This window comes from Varroa jacobsoni, unplaced genomic scaffold (assembly GCF_002532875.2).
Source record: "Varroa jacobsoni isolate VJ856 unplaced genomic scaffold, vjacob_1.0 scaffold_698, whole genome shotgun sequence".
Taxonomy (NCBI): Eukaryota; Metazoa; Arthropoda; class Arachnida; order Mesostigmata; family Varroidae; genus Varroa; species Varroa jacobsoni.
In genome coordinates this window covers 158,269-172,824 of record NW_019213600.1, presented here as the reverse complement: position 1 = coordinate 172,824, position 14,556 = coordinate 158,269, and the positions used below count along the sequence as shown (strand labels likewise).

General features: G+C 43.3%; 1 protein-coding gene across 1 annotated transcript in view; it reads left to right on the top strand.

Moving 5' to 3' along the window:
• LOC111262757 (uncharacterized) overlaps positions 1-14,556 on the top strand; it is an 80,840-nt gene that overhangs the window by 52,949 nt on the left and 13,335 nt on the right. The window contains exon 4 of the mRNA XM_022837256.1: positions 6,327-6,384. Coding sequence (XP_022692991.1) covers positions 6,327-6,384 — 58 coding nt within the window. The remainder of the gene's footprint in view (positions 1-6,326; positions 6,385-14,556) is intronic.

The following is a 14,556-nucleotide window of genomic DNA, read 5'->3' as shown; positions in this document are numbered from 1 at the left end:
TTGTGTATTTTTGGCACTCGTTCATCACCGAAAGAATTAAAGGTCTTTTATATAGCTCGACCTTAGAGATACCCATTTAGCTATGTAAGACGATAGGATTGTTTTTTTTTTGGACTAGTCATACCCAATGTAGGTGGTAACGTTATGATTGAAATGTTATTAATTATTTAGCCCTATTTACCGACCCCGCTGTTTTCATCATTCATCAAAAAATCATTTCGGCAGCTCAGCACGCTCAAACGTTCGGGACAATTTTCGCTAAGGCACTGATGACTCTAAGCAAAGAGCTAATAAACTCACAATGAGTCAATAGGTGTGCACGATAATGAAGTGAATTTCATACGCAATATTGCTGACGTAAAACTTGAAAAGTTTATTAATATAAGTGAATAGCTGGCTGTGGGTACGAGGCTAGGCCCGATTTTCCTTTGCTTCATGTGTCATTTTTCTATCGTGCTCGGCTTATTATGCGAGGGTGGGTCCTCAGTGATAAGTGCACGTTTGTTCTCTCGCCTTCTGAGCACGAGTCATTTAATCGTCCGGTCGCTACGTGCTACTCGTACTGCGCATAGTTTCTCTCAATTTCTTTTTACATGTCGCATATATCATCTACAGCAACAAAATGTCGGGCGACGCTGAGCTGCGACTCTCGTCCGAAGATATTTAAATATGAATGCAGCATGGTCGTGCTCGAATGAGCGAGTCCGTCAGCAACGTAACCATCCATTGGCGAAATCTGTTTCATTTGCCTACACCGAAGCAAACAGCTATAGCAAGATAACGCTACGGAGAAAAGCAGACGGGAATAGACGTTTGAGACGTCAACGGGCAACGAAGTTGGAACGGTCGATCGGTAAAAGAACGAATGTCGCTGCCCGTTGCTGGTCGCGCTCGGTGTGGCCGACTTCAGCTGGTCACCTTCACCCGTTACTAACGTCACTAAGATACTCCTGGGCATGACAGTCCAGTACCGCAAGTGTCCTTTGTCCTACTGAATTGAAGAAGTGAGTTGGCTAGCTAACGGCCATGCGCACAAACTAACTGTGACAACAGTAGTGCACTACAACGGCGGCAGACTATAACAGCGGTAGTAATGTTAATAGCGGCATGGACAGTGGCCTTTTCCTACCGTCCTGAATTCATTGTAACGTTGCCTAATTTAATGGTCGAAGAACAACGGCAATGGTCCTTCCCCTTCTCTTTTCGTCGTCTTCATGTTGATTTTCCTTTGTGATCTACCCGCGCGAGGCCACTGCATCCGGACGGCCTCCCTTCCAACTCCTCACTCCGTCTGTTAGTCATTCATTGATTCGGTAACGCATATATTGTTGTTGTCATCGTTGAAACAACAATGCCTGCCCCCGCCAAAGCACGGTAGTGTGTCTTGTTCTTTGTGCAGGTATCTTCCGTTGGCGATTCACCTAGTCATCTTCTAAGCGTCAGGAAGACGAATACAAAGACAGTACCCACACAGAACTACAAACGACACTCTTAAAACTGTTAGAGCACCTAGACGAAGTTTATTCTGATTATTATTAAGAAACAATCGAGAATTATGTTTCACTTACATTTTCAGTTTATCAAATAACAGACCTTTTGCATAAAACAGCCCGAGTAACAACACATAACCGGTAATACTCAGGCTACAATTAAAAACCTAAAATTATAATTTGCAGCGTATTTCTAGGATATGGTATTATAGCTACTGGGCCTCCCATGAAAAACATCGCAATACTAGCACTTTTTAACATGCGGCGCTCAATACGAATTAGAAACAACTCTTTTTATATTAAATTATAGGGTTCTGATAAGTAGATTGGAATAACACCTAGATGTGTTAGATTTGGATGGCCGCATATAACCTTTCCAATTTACCTTTACTCATTGTTCTAATACCCTAATAATAATTAGATTTACGTGGGAAAGATACTGAAAAGTTGGTTTCGCGGAACTCATATTGGCATTCTGAATTAGACACGAGGCAAACCTAACCTAAACACCATAGAAAATCGTTGACATAATTTAGCTGTCGACACCAAGGTGACAAGCACACGATACCCAGAAATAACCGTTAAACTCGCTCTGGGGTCGCTCCCGAATAACCTTGATTTTTGAAAACGTCAAGAGCCACGGGGGTTTTATAAAATGTTAAGTCCGCGCTACGCGGTGTTCCGTTGCCAAGCACAAATTTCTAAAAATGGATCACAACACGTATTCAGCTATCGTCAACCTGTTACAAATAAAATATGCCAAATATGTTGTACTGCCACCGACAAACCTATCTACAAAGATTATCGAATGAGAGGGGTGGCTGACGTCTCCTTGTCCTTTTGTTCAACATTATAAAGAGATAAACGCCGCAACATTAACTTTAGACGAATTGCTAGGGAGCTTCGTGATCGGCCTGAACAGTGACACATATCTGCTGACAAACGATGCCCAATACGGCACCCACGACACAATCAGCTTTTCAATAAAACATCTACAACGCAATCAATGGCGTGCTACCCGCCTGTGCGTTCGTTCTAGAATCGACTTCATAGTGGGTCTACCCCATACGAAGGTTGCAAGTTTTCAAGCGACTACGCCATTGAAACAAGTTGGCGTCGTCGATGTCATCGTCGACTAGAGTCGATGAGACTTCTGTCGTTAAACAAACGCTAAGCGATGAGTAGTGAACCGCACCAGAACGGCTGAAACGTGCTTGCGTAACATTTACTGCCCGTTGGACTGAGCTCACACGTCCATCATATCCTCCACGCTACTCGGCCGCCAAGAGTAGAACGTGTAATGGAAGGAAGCAATGGCAGATGACGGGGATAGAGGTGGTATAAAATCGTGGTTGACTTCCTGTCTGGATATCTGCCCGGTCGGTTGCCGGCGTCGCATCATATTACCCCCTCACGACTAACTGATTAAGACATGCGCTGCAGATATGGTGCTACAGTTGCAACGGCAAGCACAACATACTTTGCTTCTTGTTCATTAGGCTGAAATTATTCTTGTCTTTATAGTCCTACGATGCCCATTTCAGGTTCTAACATCGTTTCGGCTAGAACAGTTGGGTATGGAATGGGTATTTAATTTCGCTGATCAAAGGCTAAAAGTACAGTTACAATATATTGTTGTACCTCGTTGAGACGATCAAGTCAGATCCAGGAAACGGCAAGGAGTCCCAAGATCTGTCGACATGCGTGAGGCAACGGTTCTCGGCTAGGCGCCTTTGAGGCAAATGGGCTTCTGGTTGTTGTTTATAGGTCAGAGACGCGAAATCTACTGATACGAACGTATCACCTTGTCAATGGTGTAAGGGCTGCACCAGGAAGAGGCTAAATCTTCAGTCAGATCATTGGTGGTGCCAGCCGAAATGGTGTGAAGCTGTTAGACAGACACTACGTCTGGTGCGAATACAGCACACGTAGACCCGCTGTAAATATGAATTCGTGTTGTGGAATTAATGAGGCTAATGTGGGGCCTACTAAACGGTAGGACAGCATAAATGATACTTAAGTAACCGACAAGCAGTGTGAGAACGTATGCCGATATAAAGAAACTGGGAATATTTACAGAATGATCGTAAGTGACAAACGCGAAGGGGCAATCTGCAAAACATTTGATGGAACCTTTCAATCTGAATATTCGAAAACCGATTTTACGATGCTCTTAGTAGGTTTGATCGAGAATCGATCAGATATAAAGAAAAAACTGAATTTTACGGAACTATAGGGATCTGTCCGTGCAACATCATCAGGAGTAACTATTATATTGCGAAAAATGCATTAATAGATACCTTAAAATCAGTTGATACACAGAGCTTACGAGAACCATATGTTGCTTCAGCTGTCGCTTCGATGATTTGATATAACAATACATAGACGGTCATATTCTTGTTTTAGTCTTAGCCTGCGCACGTCAACAATCAATCCTAAGGAAAAAGTCTCCTTAAGCTAAATCTGAAATCGTGACGAAGGAGCCTTCTATTGTAAAGAGACTACTGATTAGTGCGTGGCACGCGCCAATAGCCACAAGTCACGCTTCTTTACTGCAAAGAAAGAAAACGAAACTTTGTAGGAATCGTTAACGACAATTCAGAAATGCCGTGGACTCGATGACAAGCACCATCTTGCACTACAACAGCTTAATACGACGTCGCTCGCCGGCGCGTTCTTCAGAGGGGCTATATAGTAAGTGAGATTCCGGGTTCTATCCGCGGCCTCAATTGCATTCGATCGATAGGAACTTGTATGAATAGATATGGTAACTATGGTCTTTCATATGAACTCAAGTGATACGCAGGTGGCAGCCTTTAATGGAAACGGGCTTAAAGGTGTGGTCAATTACAAGGAGCATATGCGAATAGCAGGACGAAATAAAGGTGAGCATTTACAGAAAAGAAGAAAAGATCTGCGTCAATGCAGTAGCGATGACTGCTTGTAGACAGCTTCTTATCTGGGCTATGTTTACCACCAAGTAGTTATTCGGTTCATGGAAAAGCTGCTTGTACTGAATACTCGCAACATATATAGTTCGCGAAGGATTCACGGAGTCTGGGTCGAAAAGTACAGAAAAAGCCACGCAAACCACACTCAATGCAGTCACTTTCCACTAAATAGATAGACGAGTTATTGTAATGATTATTAGGAGAAGAAAGACGTCAGGCGATTGCCGCTGTCGTTGGCAGGACTTTTGTGCTAGCACGAGCTGCTGTTTCCATTATAAAAGCCTGGGCATCATAAAGGTCTTCGAACATTCTCGGGGGCATTCTCGGCCGAGTGCAATACTGACGAACTGGGTTTAGCTGTTGCGCAGCGACAAAAAAAAACTCACCGTTGTGTATCGATGCACAGAAAATGCTGTTGGCTCTTGTTGTCCGCTTCTTGTCTAATGCTTCGGTCCTTCAAGTGTTTACATACTGTGGCCAGCCACATTCTAGTAATGTGAAATAAGTCCATAGTTCAACAAAGCTATGATTGAACTTCAATTGGTACAAAAGTATAAGTGAAGTTCCGATCATGGACTCTCAGCCTCGACACGCCCGCTCGGTGTTATTGGGATGGACTCAATCAGCTGTGAAGCTTCTCTGGAGGCGCACCTTTACAGAAGCGACTTGCCATCTGTCTTGCCACGGATACAAACGCACACACAGATGTACAGATGCACAAGCACGAATGCATCCGCAGTTGTTTGGTCCACTGTTGCCAGAACGTTAAACACAGCGGTTTCGTTCGTCTGATACACTGGTTGGTAACAAACGGTTTGGTGTACTCGAATAGGTGTAGATCTACCCGTAGCCGAGTATCGGCCGTACGGCTACAGACAGAGAATTACAAATATTACGGGACAACGTACAGAGGGCTGTTTCAAGAAAATCATGTTTATCGGGTCTATTCTTACCCATGATAATATACCTAGTAGTGGCCTTCCTGTTATCTTCGTCTTAAGAAGGCTTTAACGATGTCCCTGCGGTACAACGCATAACCTACTTTTCTTCGACCTGCCTAGGCTCTATCGTGCCGTACGAAGTTGAGTAGCTATTTTAGCATCAAGTTTAACAAGTGGTATAAATTAGAAAGACGAAATGCCACGTGTTATACGTATTGCCTCTTTCCGAGAAGACATTATTACTGTTACCAAACGAATTAAGACGGAACTTCTTTCAGCTATTGGAAGTTGTCGTGCCTTGTATTTGGTCACTCGACATATCAATCACAGCGATGAAAAAGCTCATTCACTGCTAATAACCTGAACAGTACCTGTGCCCGACGGTAGTCAGAAGACGCCTAACAGAAAAAGGGCTTTTCTTATCAATTTAAACAGTTGGTGATCAGTTAATGACATGATAGCGTGTTATATGAAGAGTTTCGTGTACGTTCGCCGCCACTGTGATTCATTAATATTACTAACGTCGCAGTCGAGCTACAGGTCCACCAACAATCGAGCCTTCCATGCGACAACCATTGTTATTAATTGCAAAAACACATGATCACAAATAGGCTGCTGCCGGTCTCTAGGTAAAGAACCAGCCAAATCAGGCGCAGTAGAACGAATCGGGCATACATTTGCGCATGGTAAAGTCGATGATAATAATGGTGACAAAGAAGGCGTTGCGTTAATTGCGTTATTAGGAAATTTTTCGAATCATAATTGATTACTATACAGGTGGATGGGGACTGTTAAACACCGTTATTATCTTTCACTACACAGCTGTAGCTTTTGAACGAACGCGGGCCATTGCAACAAACTTATGGCATAGGTAAAAATATAAGTGAGTTAACTTTTGACCTTTTAATCTTATTTCTGACCTTATTATTGCGTCACTATTGCAGGAGACATTCACCCTCGTCTTGGACATCCGGCATCGCGATACTAAAGTCCATTATACAGGTAAGTTTGTTGTTAGCGGTTCAGCGTCGGCTATTTCAATCAGTTGTAATTATTGAAGTCGTTTCTTTGACTCGTCTATGAACTACGATGACAAACGTACATGATCATATTGGTATCGAGATAACAAACACAAATGCGCCTACCTTCGATAGAAATCCTTTTGCGCCTTCAAGCTGACCTTCGTGCAGCGAGAACGTAGATCGTATTCAGCTCACGCAGGCGTGCACTGCAACATACTGGCACGAAAACGATCCTTCTGCACCCATACTGCAATTTATCTTCTAAGAATAGCCTAGCGATCCACTTCGTGTGTACAATGGGAAAGAAATGAAATAATAATTGAGCATTTTTTAACCAAAAAATAGAGATACAAGTTCAATCGGATAAACACAAAATACAAATTATAGATAAGATATAAGAAATGTTATTTTTTCCGCCTATTGTTGCTCTGTTTGTGTGATATTGAGGTCGCCGTTACGGCCCATTGTTAACTTACTTAGTTAATCACTCTGAGAGAGAGAGAGAGCGAGCTTGTTATTTATCAATCATTTAGCATTGATTTATGCAGCATATGTGAAACGACCACTACACAGCTTCCGATGATCATCGCTTGACTATGCCGCTAAAGTGTGTTTTTCCCGCTGTGCAAGTGTGTGCGCAGACTCGTGCCGAAGAGGCTCGAAATTAGGCAGCAGCGTTCTGGACGAGAAATAGAGATACAAATGCAGATAGACAGATGGATGGATAAAAATATAAATGATAGATATATAGATGTTTAGATGGATGGACAGAGAACCAATAACATTGTTGCTATCGACCGACGCAGCCACGAATGTTTCGAGAAACGTCCGAGCTAGGCGGGCGGAACCTCATTTTCATATTTTGCAGCGCCGCAACAGCGGCGGCGGCGGCGGCTGCTGCTGCGGTACCAGCGACGACAAAAACCGAAATTAACTGGCCCCTTCGTTTTCGACCTCCGGTCGTTCCTGTTCCTATTTTCATGCCGAAAGTAAACGAAGATTTATGAAGACTGAGTGGCGCTACTGACCGCGACAACAGCGACAATGGCCCCCTCGTCGCTGCCGCTGCTATTGATAATGTTTTGGTTGTTGTTTTGACTAAGTATAAGGCTAAGTGTCATTTTAAGATGGAAAAGATTAAATGGAAATCGTTGTTCTGATCGGCAAAACGATGACAAACAACTTGCGGTCATATCTGTCGTTGATCTGTTAGCGGCGATTACCTACACATGTAATGTATTAACGCTTTTAAGAAGGCAACGATGTTACGATCCTTTACTGTGTTTGTCAACGCACTGTCCCTGCACGTTTACCTTCCGGCCAAGGCTGGCAGGTACCGATAGTAAAAATGTGACAAAGACAGGGAACTCTGCTGCCAGTGCGGTATAGCTGGCCGCTAGCGTTGCCAACGACGAACAGCCTACGGAACGTATCAACTAGAACTAGTGTGATTGTGCACTACTTATAGCGTACCGTGTTCTCCGTTTTATTCGTGGTCGGGTTACCCGCTTTCAAGTCTAGCAACTGCCTGATCAAGCGTCGGCATTACCTTTTTAATGATCTATCTTGCGGCGTCTATTTCGGTCGTCCACGATCCGTCTGCTACTGTTTCGAACCAATTTTTATGGTGCAGGCATAATGAAACGGCGATAATATGATTGAGTCAGATAACAGACAACGGTATGAGATGACCTCTTCACTTATTTTTCGTTAGCTTGGCTTTTTCGCCACGTCTTCTCTCTCTGTCTATCGCCTGTTTCTTCTTGGATTAGTCTGGTCAGTTTCTATTAGCTTTTCTTTTTTTTTTTTTTTCTTTTTCTTAAACAAAATAAGCATTGGTATATTCATCCCATAAGTGACTTCGCGTTCGCTGGCGGCACTTTTTTCTGGATCGATAGCGTCAACGACTGCTGCTGTCTGCGAACAGCATTTATCCAATGAACTTCAACGACTAATCGCAATTACGTCGGTGATGATGATAGTAATAACAGTCACATATCTTTTCGAAACGGTATGTTAGTTTACGTGTCTTGTATGTCATATCTAAGTTCAGGCTACGGCTATTTTGGGACACTTGGTTTAGTTCTAGCGACAGATAATGCAGAAAAATTTATGTAGAATTTCCCTAATTTTGTAGCTTTTCCGTGATGATATTTTTATGACTGCCGCATCACGGTTATTATCGTTCGTGATTTTCCTTACGATTTTGTTATATTAGCGCGTGCATGGTGTCCCCGATACCACCACGTTCAACAGTAATGATTTCATTTTTCGACTATGTGTCAGCGCAGCGAGTAACAATATGTTGTATCAAACAAGTTTCACGTTGCCCTAGTCATCTACGTCTAAGTTGGCAATACCCTGAATCTTTGACGTGATACCTATCGTCCTAAGTGCGATTTTGAAGTGGCGAGGCGCTTTTAGCCCTTTTTTTGGCCTACTCGGAACGTATTTTCCGAGCTTGTTTATCTATTTGTTCGTCCGTCCGGCCCTTCCTCGCTTGTTTTTGGACAGCGTCTTTACCTCTCTAATTTTCATGACTGCTGCTGCTGCTATCGCTTAACTAACCGACGCGCTGGATGACCGGCTTCCTTGTGTTTTGTATGAATATAGTATACTCATATATACATCTGTTTTTCGTGAACCTATCGATTTTTAACAATTATCCTGTTCTCCCGTAGAATCAGGACCCGTTGCTTTGTTTTATCGTGCGAGAACTTCCGGCCGGAATAATAGGTTACGTCCAATTCGACTGCTTACAGACGACGCTTTTTTCACCTTTACCACTGCAGCGTCACCTGTTTTTTTCTGCTACATTTCTGCGACTCGTTCTACGTTTGTCCGTTCTCAGTGTGGTTTTTTCTTCAATCTTCGCTTGGTCCCGTCTTCCTTCTTTACTGACGCTGCACTTCGTTGCGCTTTTATCTTGGCGCTTACGCTGCTTTAGTACCTACACACAGACATACAAACGTTCATCTGTGCGTATGTATGGATCTTGTGTTCTTCTTTGTCCTCCTCGTTCTTTCTGCCCCGTGCCGCCCCTCTTGCCGCCTTTTCTTAACGCGTATCCTGCACATCGTCTCTATATCACGATATCACAGCTATCCCTTTATCACTCCGCCCGTCCGTGTTATGTTATCATTTTTATTTTCATTCCCCATTTAAGTTGTGTTTTATCAATGCCTTTCAAACAATTGATCTGTTAGCTGCGGCTGCGGACCGTTTAGATCCGTCCGGTGGCTCTTACTAATGATTACATAACAATAATAATAAAACCATTTTGACTTTAAAATAAAAACCCGTATGTATATAGATATGGGTTGCATTTTTCTAGGCAGTTCAACAGATGATTCTGAAATGCCGTGCTCAGCGAATTGCGGGATCTATCGCTTGTACCGTACCAATCAATTAATTGTTTGCCCTAAACGTGTGTATGCCTTAGATTCGTATACCTAACTTCTTTTGATACATCGCGTATCGGGTATATACACAGTTGATGCTACTCCTATCCGCGAGTAGATGCTGTGCATAGCTGACAGTAAGCTTGACAATCTGTACCAGCCTTCCTTTCGAGTGCACACAGAAATAGTCGTTGATGTCCTTTCTATGACATCGTAACCAAAACAGGCCTCTAAGAGTAGCTCAGCGATGTTAGGTGGTGCGTTAAACGATGAATTATCAAAATAGCTTTTTGAAAGTTTGGTCACTAACAAGAAGAATCGGTAGTATTAGGGTCTACCGACCGAGATGTCGGGGCTGCCATGTAAATGTCTTCACGTGTGTCTTATATGTAACATCTGACTAGCAGATAAAAACAAAAACGTTAAAAAAAATTTGTGGCACCAAAACACGCGATCACACTGGACTATCCACCGTATTCAAGGACCCTGTAGCGACTTCACGCCGCTCTGTTTCTAGCGAGCAACTCCAGCTGCAGTACGGTAGCAGGTCCCTATTTTTCTTAACGTTGTTAGGCCTTGGAGCTACCACCAATTGATATCCTACTATTCGTTTCTCTTGATTTTTTCTATGTTTGTTATTAAAAAATCGTTGGCTATGCAGTCGCTGCTGATGATATATTGGCGAAACGGATTTAGAAGAAGAACTAGTGAGAAAACGGAATGGGGAACAAAGCTAGTTCGATTCGCTTCACAAAAAACAGGGCACGCATCGACTGGGGGCTACGAACGACGACCAGCGTTGTAGCGACAGGAGTAGCAGACAGACCGATACGGCGATGCAAAACGAGGGGCAAAACGGATAGCTTTCTTCTCTTTAAATTGCCCTGGCTTCCGATACGACTTTGACTGCGTCTCAATTTTTTTCTGATGTGTTTCTGCTCTAAGTGTTTGTATAGTTGTCGCAGCGCAAACAGAAACTGATCCCAATAATAACACTTATTTCAAAAAAATCATCTGTTTACCAATATATGTCAGCATTTTTCGCTTCAGCTTCTCACTGTATCTTTATACCGTCTCTGTTACTGCTGCCGCTGCTTCGCTTTACCTAAGCAGTCTTTACCCGCCTGTCCTCCCTCGTCTCCATTACCTCATGACAATATTCTTCGTCCTTCCGTTCCCTTAATTAGCATCAGAAGTCGCTCGTTCGCTGCCGTACAGTAGCATCGTCGTAAAGTTGTTTATAACGACACTGTGCGAGACGGCTACGCTTGGTGACCTGCTGTTTCTTTGTAGTTGTAACGGCCAGATGACGCCGCGGTTGTCGTCATGATGCATCACGTGGACGCCCCGTTGCACACTTGGATATTTATATTAAATATTAATATATTTAATATTATTAACAATACTAAATAAACACACATTTCATTGCATCTGTCAGATGCTGACGCTAGTAAAAAGTTGTTGTGACAAAGCGGACCGCGCCGTCAAACTCGTATGATCCTAGCGGGGAACCTCATAAGTTTTAATAGGACAATAGATTTTCAGGATGTTCTTGGTGGTTGGCTGGCTGACTGGCTGGCTGGCTAGCTGGCTGGCTTGCGTTAACTTCAAACGACTACAAAAGATTCAGATTTTTTCATTATATCTAATTCACCGTCGTCAAGAAGGCATTGTTATACGTAAGGCGAATAGCAAGGCTACAATATGTCTGTTGATATACTCTAGTATGGTACAATAGTACTATGACTGGAGATGTACTAATGTAGTTCAATGGCATGGATACACATTTCTGAGTTTTCTTGTAACGGCAAGATCTACCGTTGATTGAAGATACTGAGAATCAGCCTGGCGTTGTGTAATGCTGCGCGTTCTGAAACTAAAGTGGAAAAGCTCCCTAACTAGACTAGGTGGTCAGATGAATCGATTCTGAATTGTACGGATTATGTCTCTTAGGCCAGTGCTTTCCCGTTGCAGTTCGCTCAAATCTCTTGAGAGGTGACCAAGGTCAAGCTTTGTCACCCCTCCCTGCAGTTCAACTCCAACGCATTCGCATTCGCGGATGGAACACCGGTAACCTAAAGGCGTCTTGACCCCACCGCCTTGTCAAAATGGCTACTTACTCTCTGGGAAGCTGAGCGACCGGCAGCAATCCGAAGTGGGCGGAGTACTGTTAGGGTACTGTGTGGGTTTGCGGCTAGAGTAGCACGACATAAGGCGTGCGTCCTTAGAGACCGAAGTCTTGTAACATCACAACACATTGTCGCAATGGCATCAGTCCGTATCTCCTATGGCTGCGTATCGTCGATATGGCATCAAGCATTCGATGCAAGAGTCGGTGCTATCGGCTATAAGCGGTAGGAGTCATTTCAGGACCAGTAAGGCCAACCGCGGAGAGTTAGAGACTCTCTATAAGTTACTCTATAAAGAGTAGACCCGCCTAGCTAAACCTAACAGGCTGTCCGATAGTTAATCAGTGACTGGCAAAACGTAGCCGGCCAGTGATAGACCTAACGATGTCTAACGCTTAAAGGCTTCATGTTTCTAACTCTCGTGATGATCTTATCATACTGCGTATATCGTATAGAATAGAGCATGCGAAAGTCATGAAAGGTCACTGCAGCTATTCTGTGTTATGAAGGTTTTGTTCTTGCGAGAGAGAGAGAACGTATTTGCTTGCTAGTCTTAGGGACATGTTGTGGTCTAAGATCGAACCCATAGGGCATAGACAGCCAAACTTAGTCGTTTCGTGCTGGGAGCCAGCCAGCCAACCGTCCTATGGAATGCTTATCAGACGTAAAACATGTAACGGAGACAGGCTACGGGGAATTTACGCCGCACTTTGTTCTTTCGTCACACACCTGCTATGCTTCATGTCCTGCTACATAGTTGATACATGTATGTACATGATTTAGTACCTGCAAAATTTGTAAGCTGATATTTTAGAGATCGGACTGCAGATAGCAGAATTGAAGATTTAAGGAAAAGAAAATTTCATCGATGTCCGTACCCTCTGAAGGCCAGGCAATTATTTGCCTCGAAAGTATAATATGACCTATTGCGTAATTGCGGCGGTGTACGCAATTACCTGTCTAGGAGCGCTATAACCTAAAATTCACAGCTGGTGCATTTAGAGAGCAAACTTACGCGAACAGAACGTCAATTGATTGCTTTCTGACTTAACTTGTCTGTGTCATAACCAACAACAGCGAAGGCGTCTGAATTACCTATATACACTTCATCGGGTGTTGCTTTAGGTACTATGTCTGTGCGTATGAGTTCAATCGTTTACTGCCATTGACCATCGGTTGATTTTGGAGGTTAAAAAGGGGCCAGACTGGTATACGTATATGTGTATGTAGGATAGTAGCACAGTTATATCTCGGACAACCTCCACTATAGCGACTAATTGCGTTATTTGTTGATGTGGAAAAAGGAGAAGGAGCATGTCGCGATCGCTTGCAGTCGACAGTCTGCAGAGGCCTGATGTGATCTGACAGATGAGGAGGCGGTCAGCTACGAAGTGTGGCACTGATGACAATGGTAGAATCTTTTCATGTAGAAATGCGCGACCAATGTGAAAAGACGAGCTCTGGTTGTCAGAGAGGCGGCACTCCATCGTAATGATCTGAACTGAATGCGTTTCAAAGCAGTGCGCGCTTTAACAGTGTTTGGCGACTATACTTCTAATATTCTAATAACTGATGCTACTGGGTGGCTTATTTTTGGCTGTTGTTTTTTGAAGTTTTCCTGCCAATACGTTAAAATAAACTGAGACTAACACGAAGAGCAGAATTAGGTTACATTTAGGTCACATAGTCTTTGGCCGAACAGGCATTGGGACTGTCAGACATAGAAAGCCCAAAAGGGATAGTTAATCATTTATGTTGTCGTTGTTGGCTGTCCAATACCTATATATAACAACAAATAATCAATGTAACGTGTTCTAAGTTACAATGATATAACCACTCAACCAACGGGTCGTGTCTTCCGTGTCGTATTTGTTTTAGCGTATTTCTAAATCTTCAATGGGCTTTGTAGATATCTCCGATGAGATAAATATGCACACATATATTAGGTTTTGTAACTATTCGTTTCGAAAAATCAGAAAATCTATGTTTACTGGCAGTTTATAGGCTGTTCTATCCTCGTGCAAATTTATACATGAACACACACACACACACACACACACACACATGCTTTCAACATAAATACACCGAACGGTTTAATCTGTGGGCTCTATTGAATTTAAATTCTGTGTACATAAGCACGTCGCCGATATCGTTATAAGTCGTCGAGAATTAATGAAGTTTGCAGTTTGCGATCTGGTGGGGTGTCTGTGTTACTAGCGACACTTGATAATATCGTCGATGGGTGTGTATGTTTCCCTGTCGTCCGCATCGATCCGATCGGGCGGTGGTTCCTTCAACCGCAGAAACAATTCACCTCTCAAAGGGACGATCAACCGCACTTTCGCACTTATTCCTTTCTCATCCCAGTAAGAGATGAAGTACGAGGAATCAAAGGAATAAGCTCGCTGATTTTAGCTTAAAGATCCTGAAGCGACTCAGGTGAGTTTTTCATTTTGACAGGTCGTCCATAACGTATATCCGCTGCCTCTGCTACTAGCGCAATCCCATTTCCCTTCCAGTCTCTTCCTCACCCCTCGTCCTCTCCCATCTCTCAGAGCCCCAATGTGGGTGGGTTTCAAAGCGAAGACTTACTTTGAGTCGATCGAGTGAATTGAAAAGTAA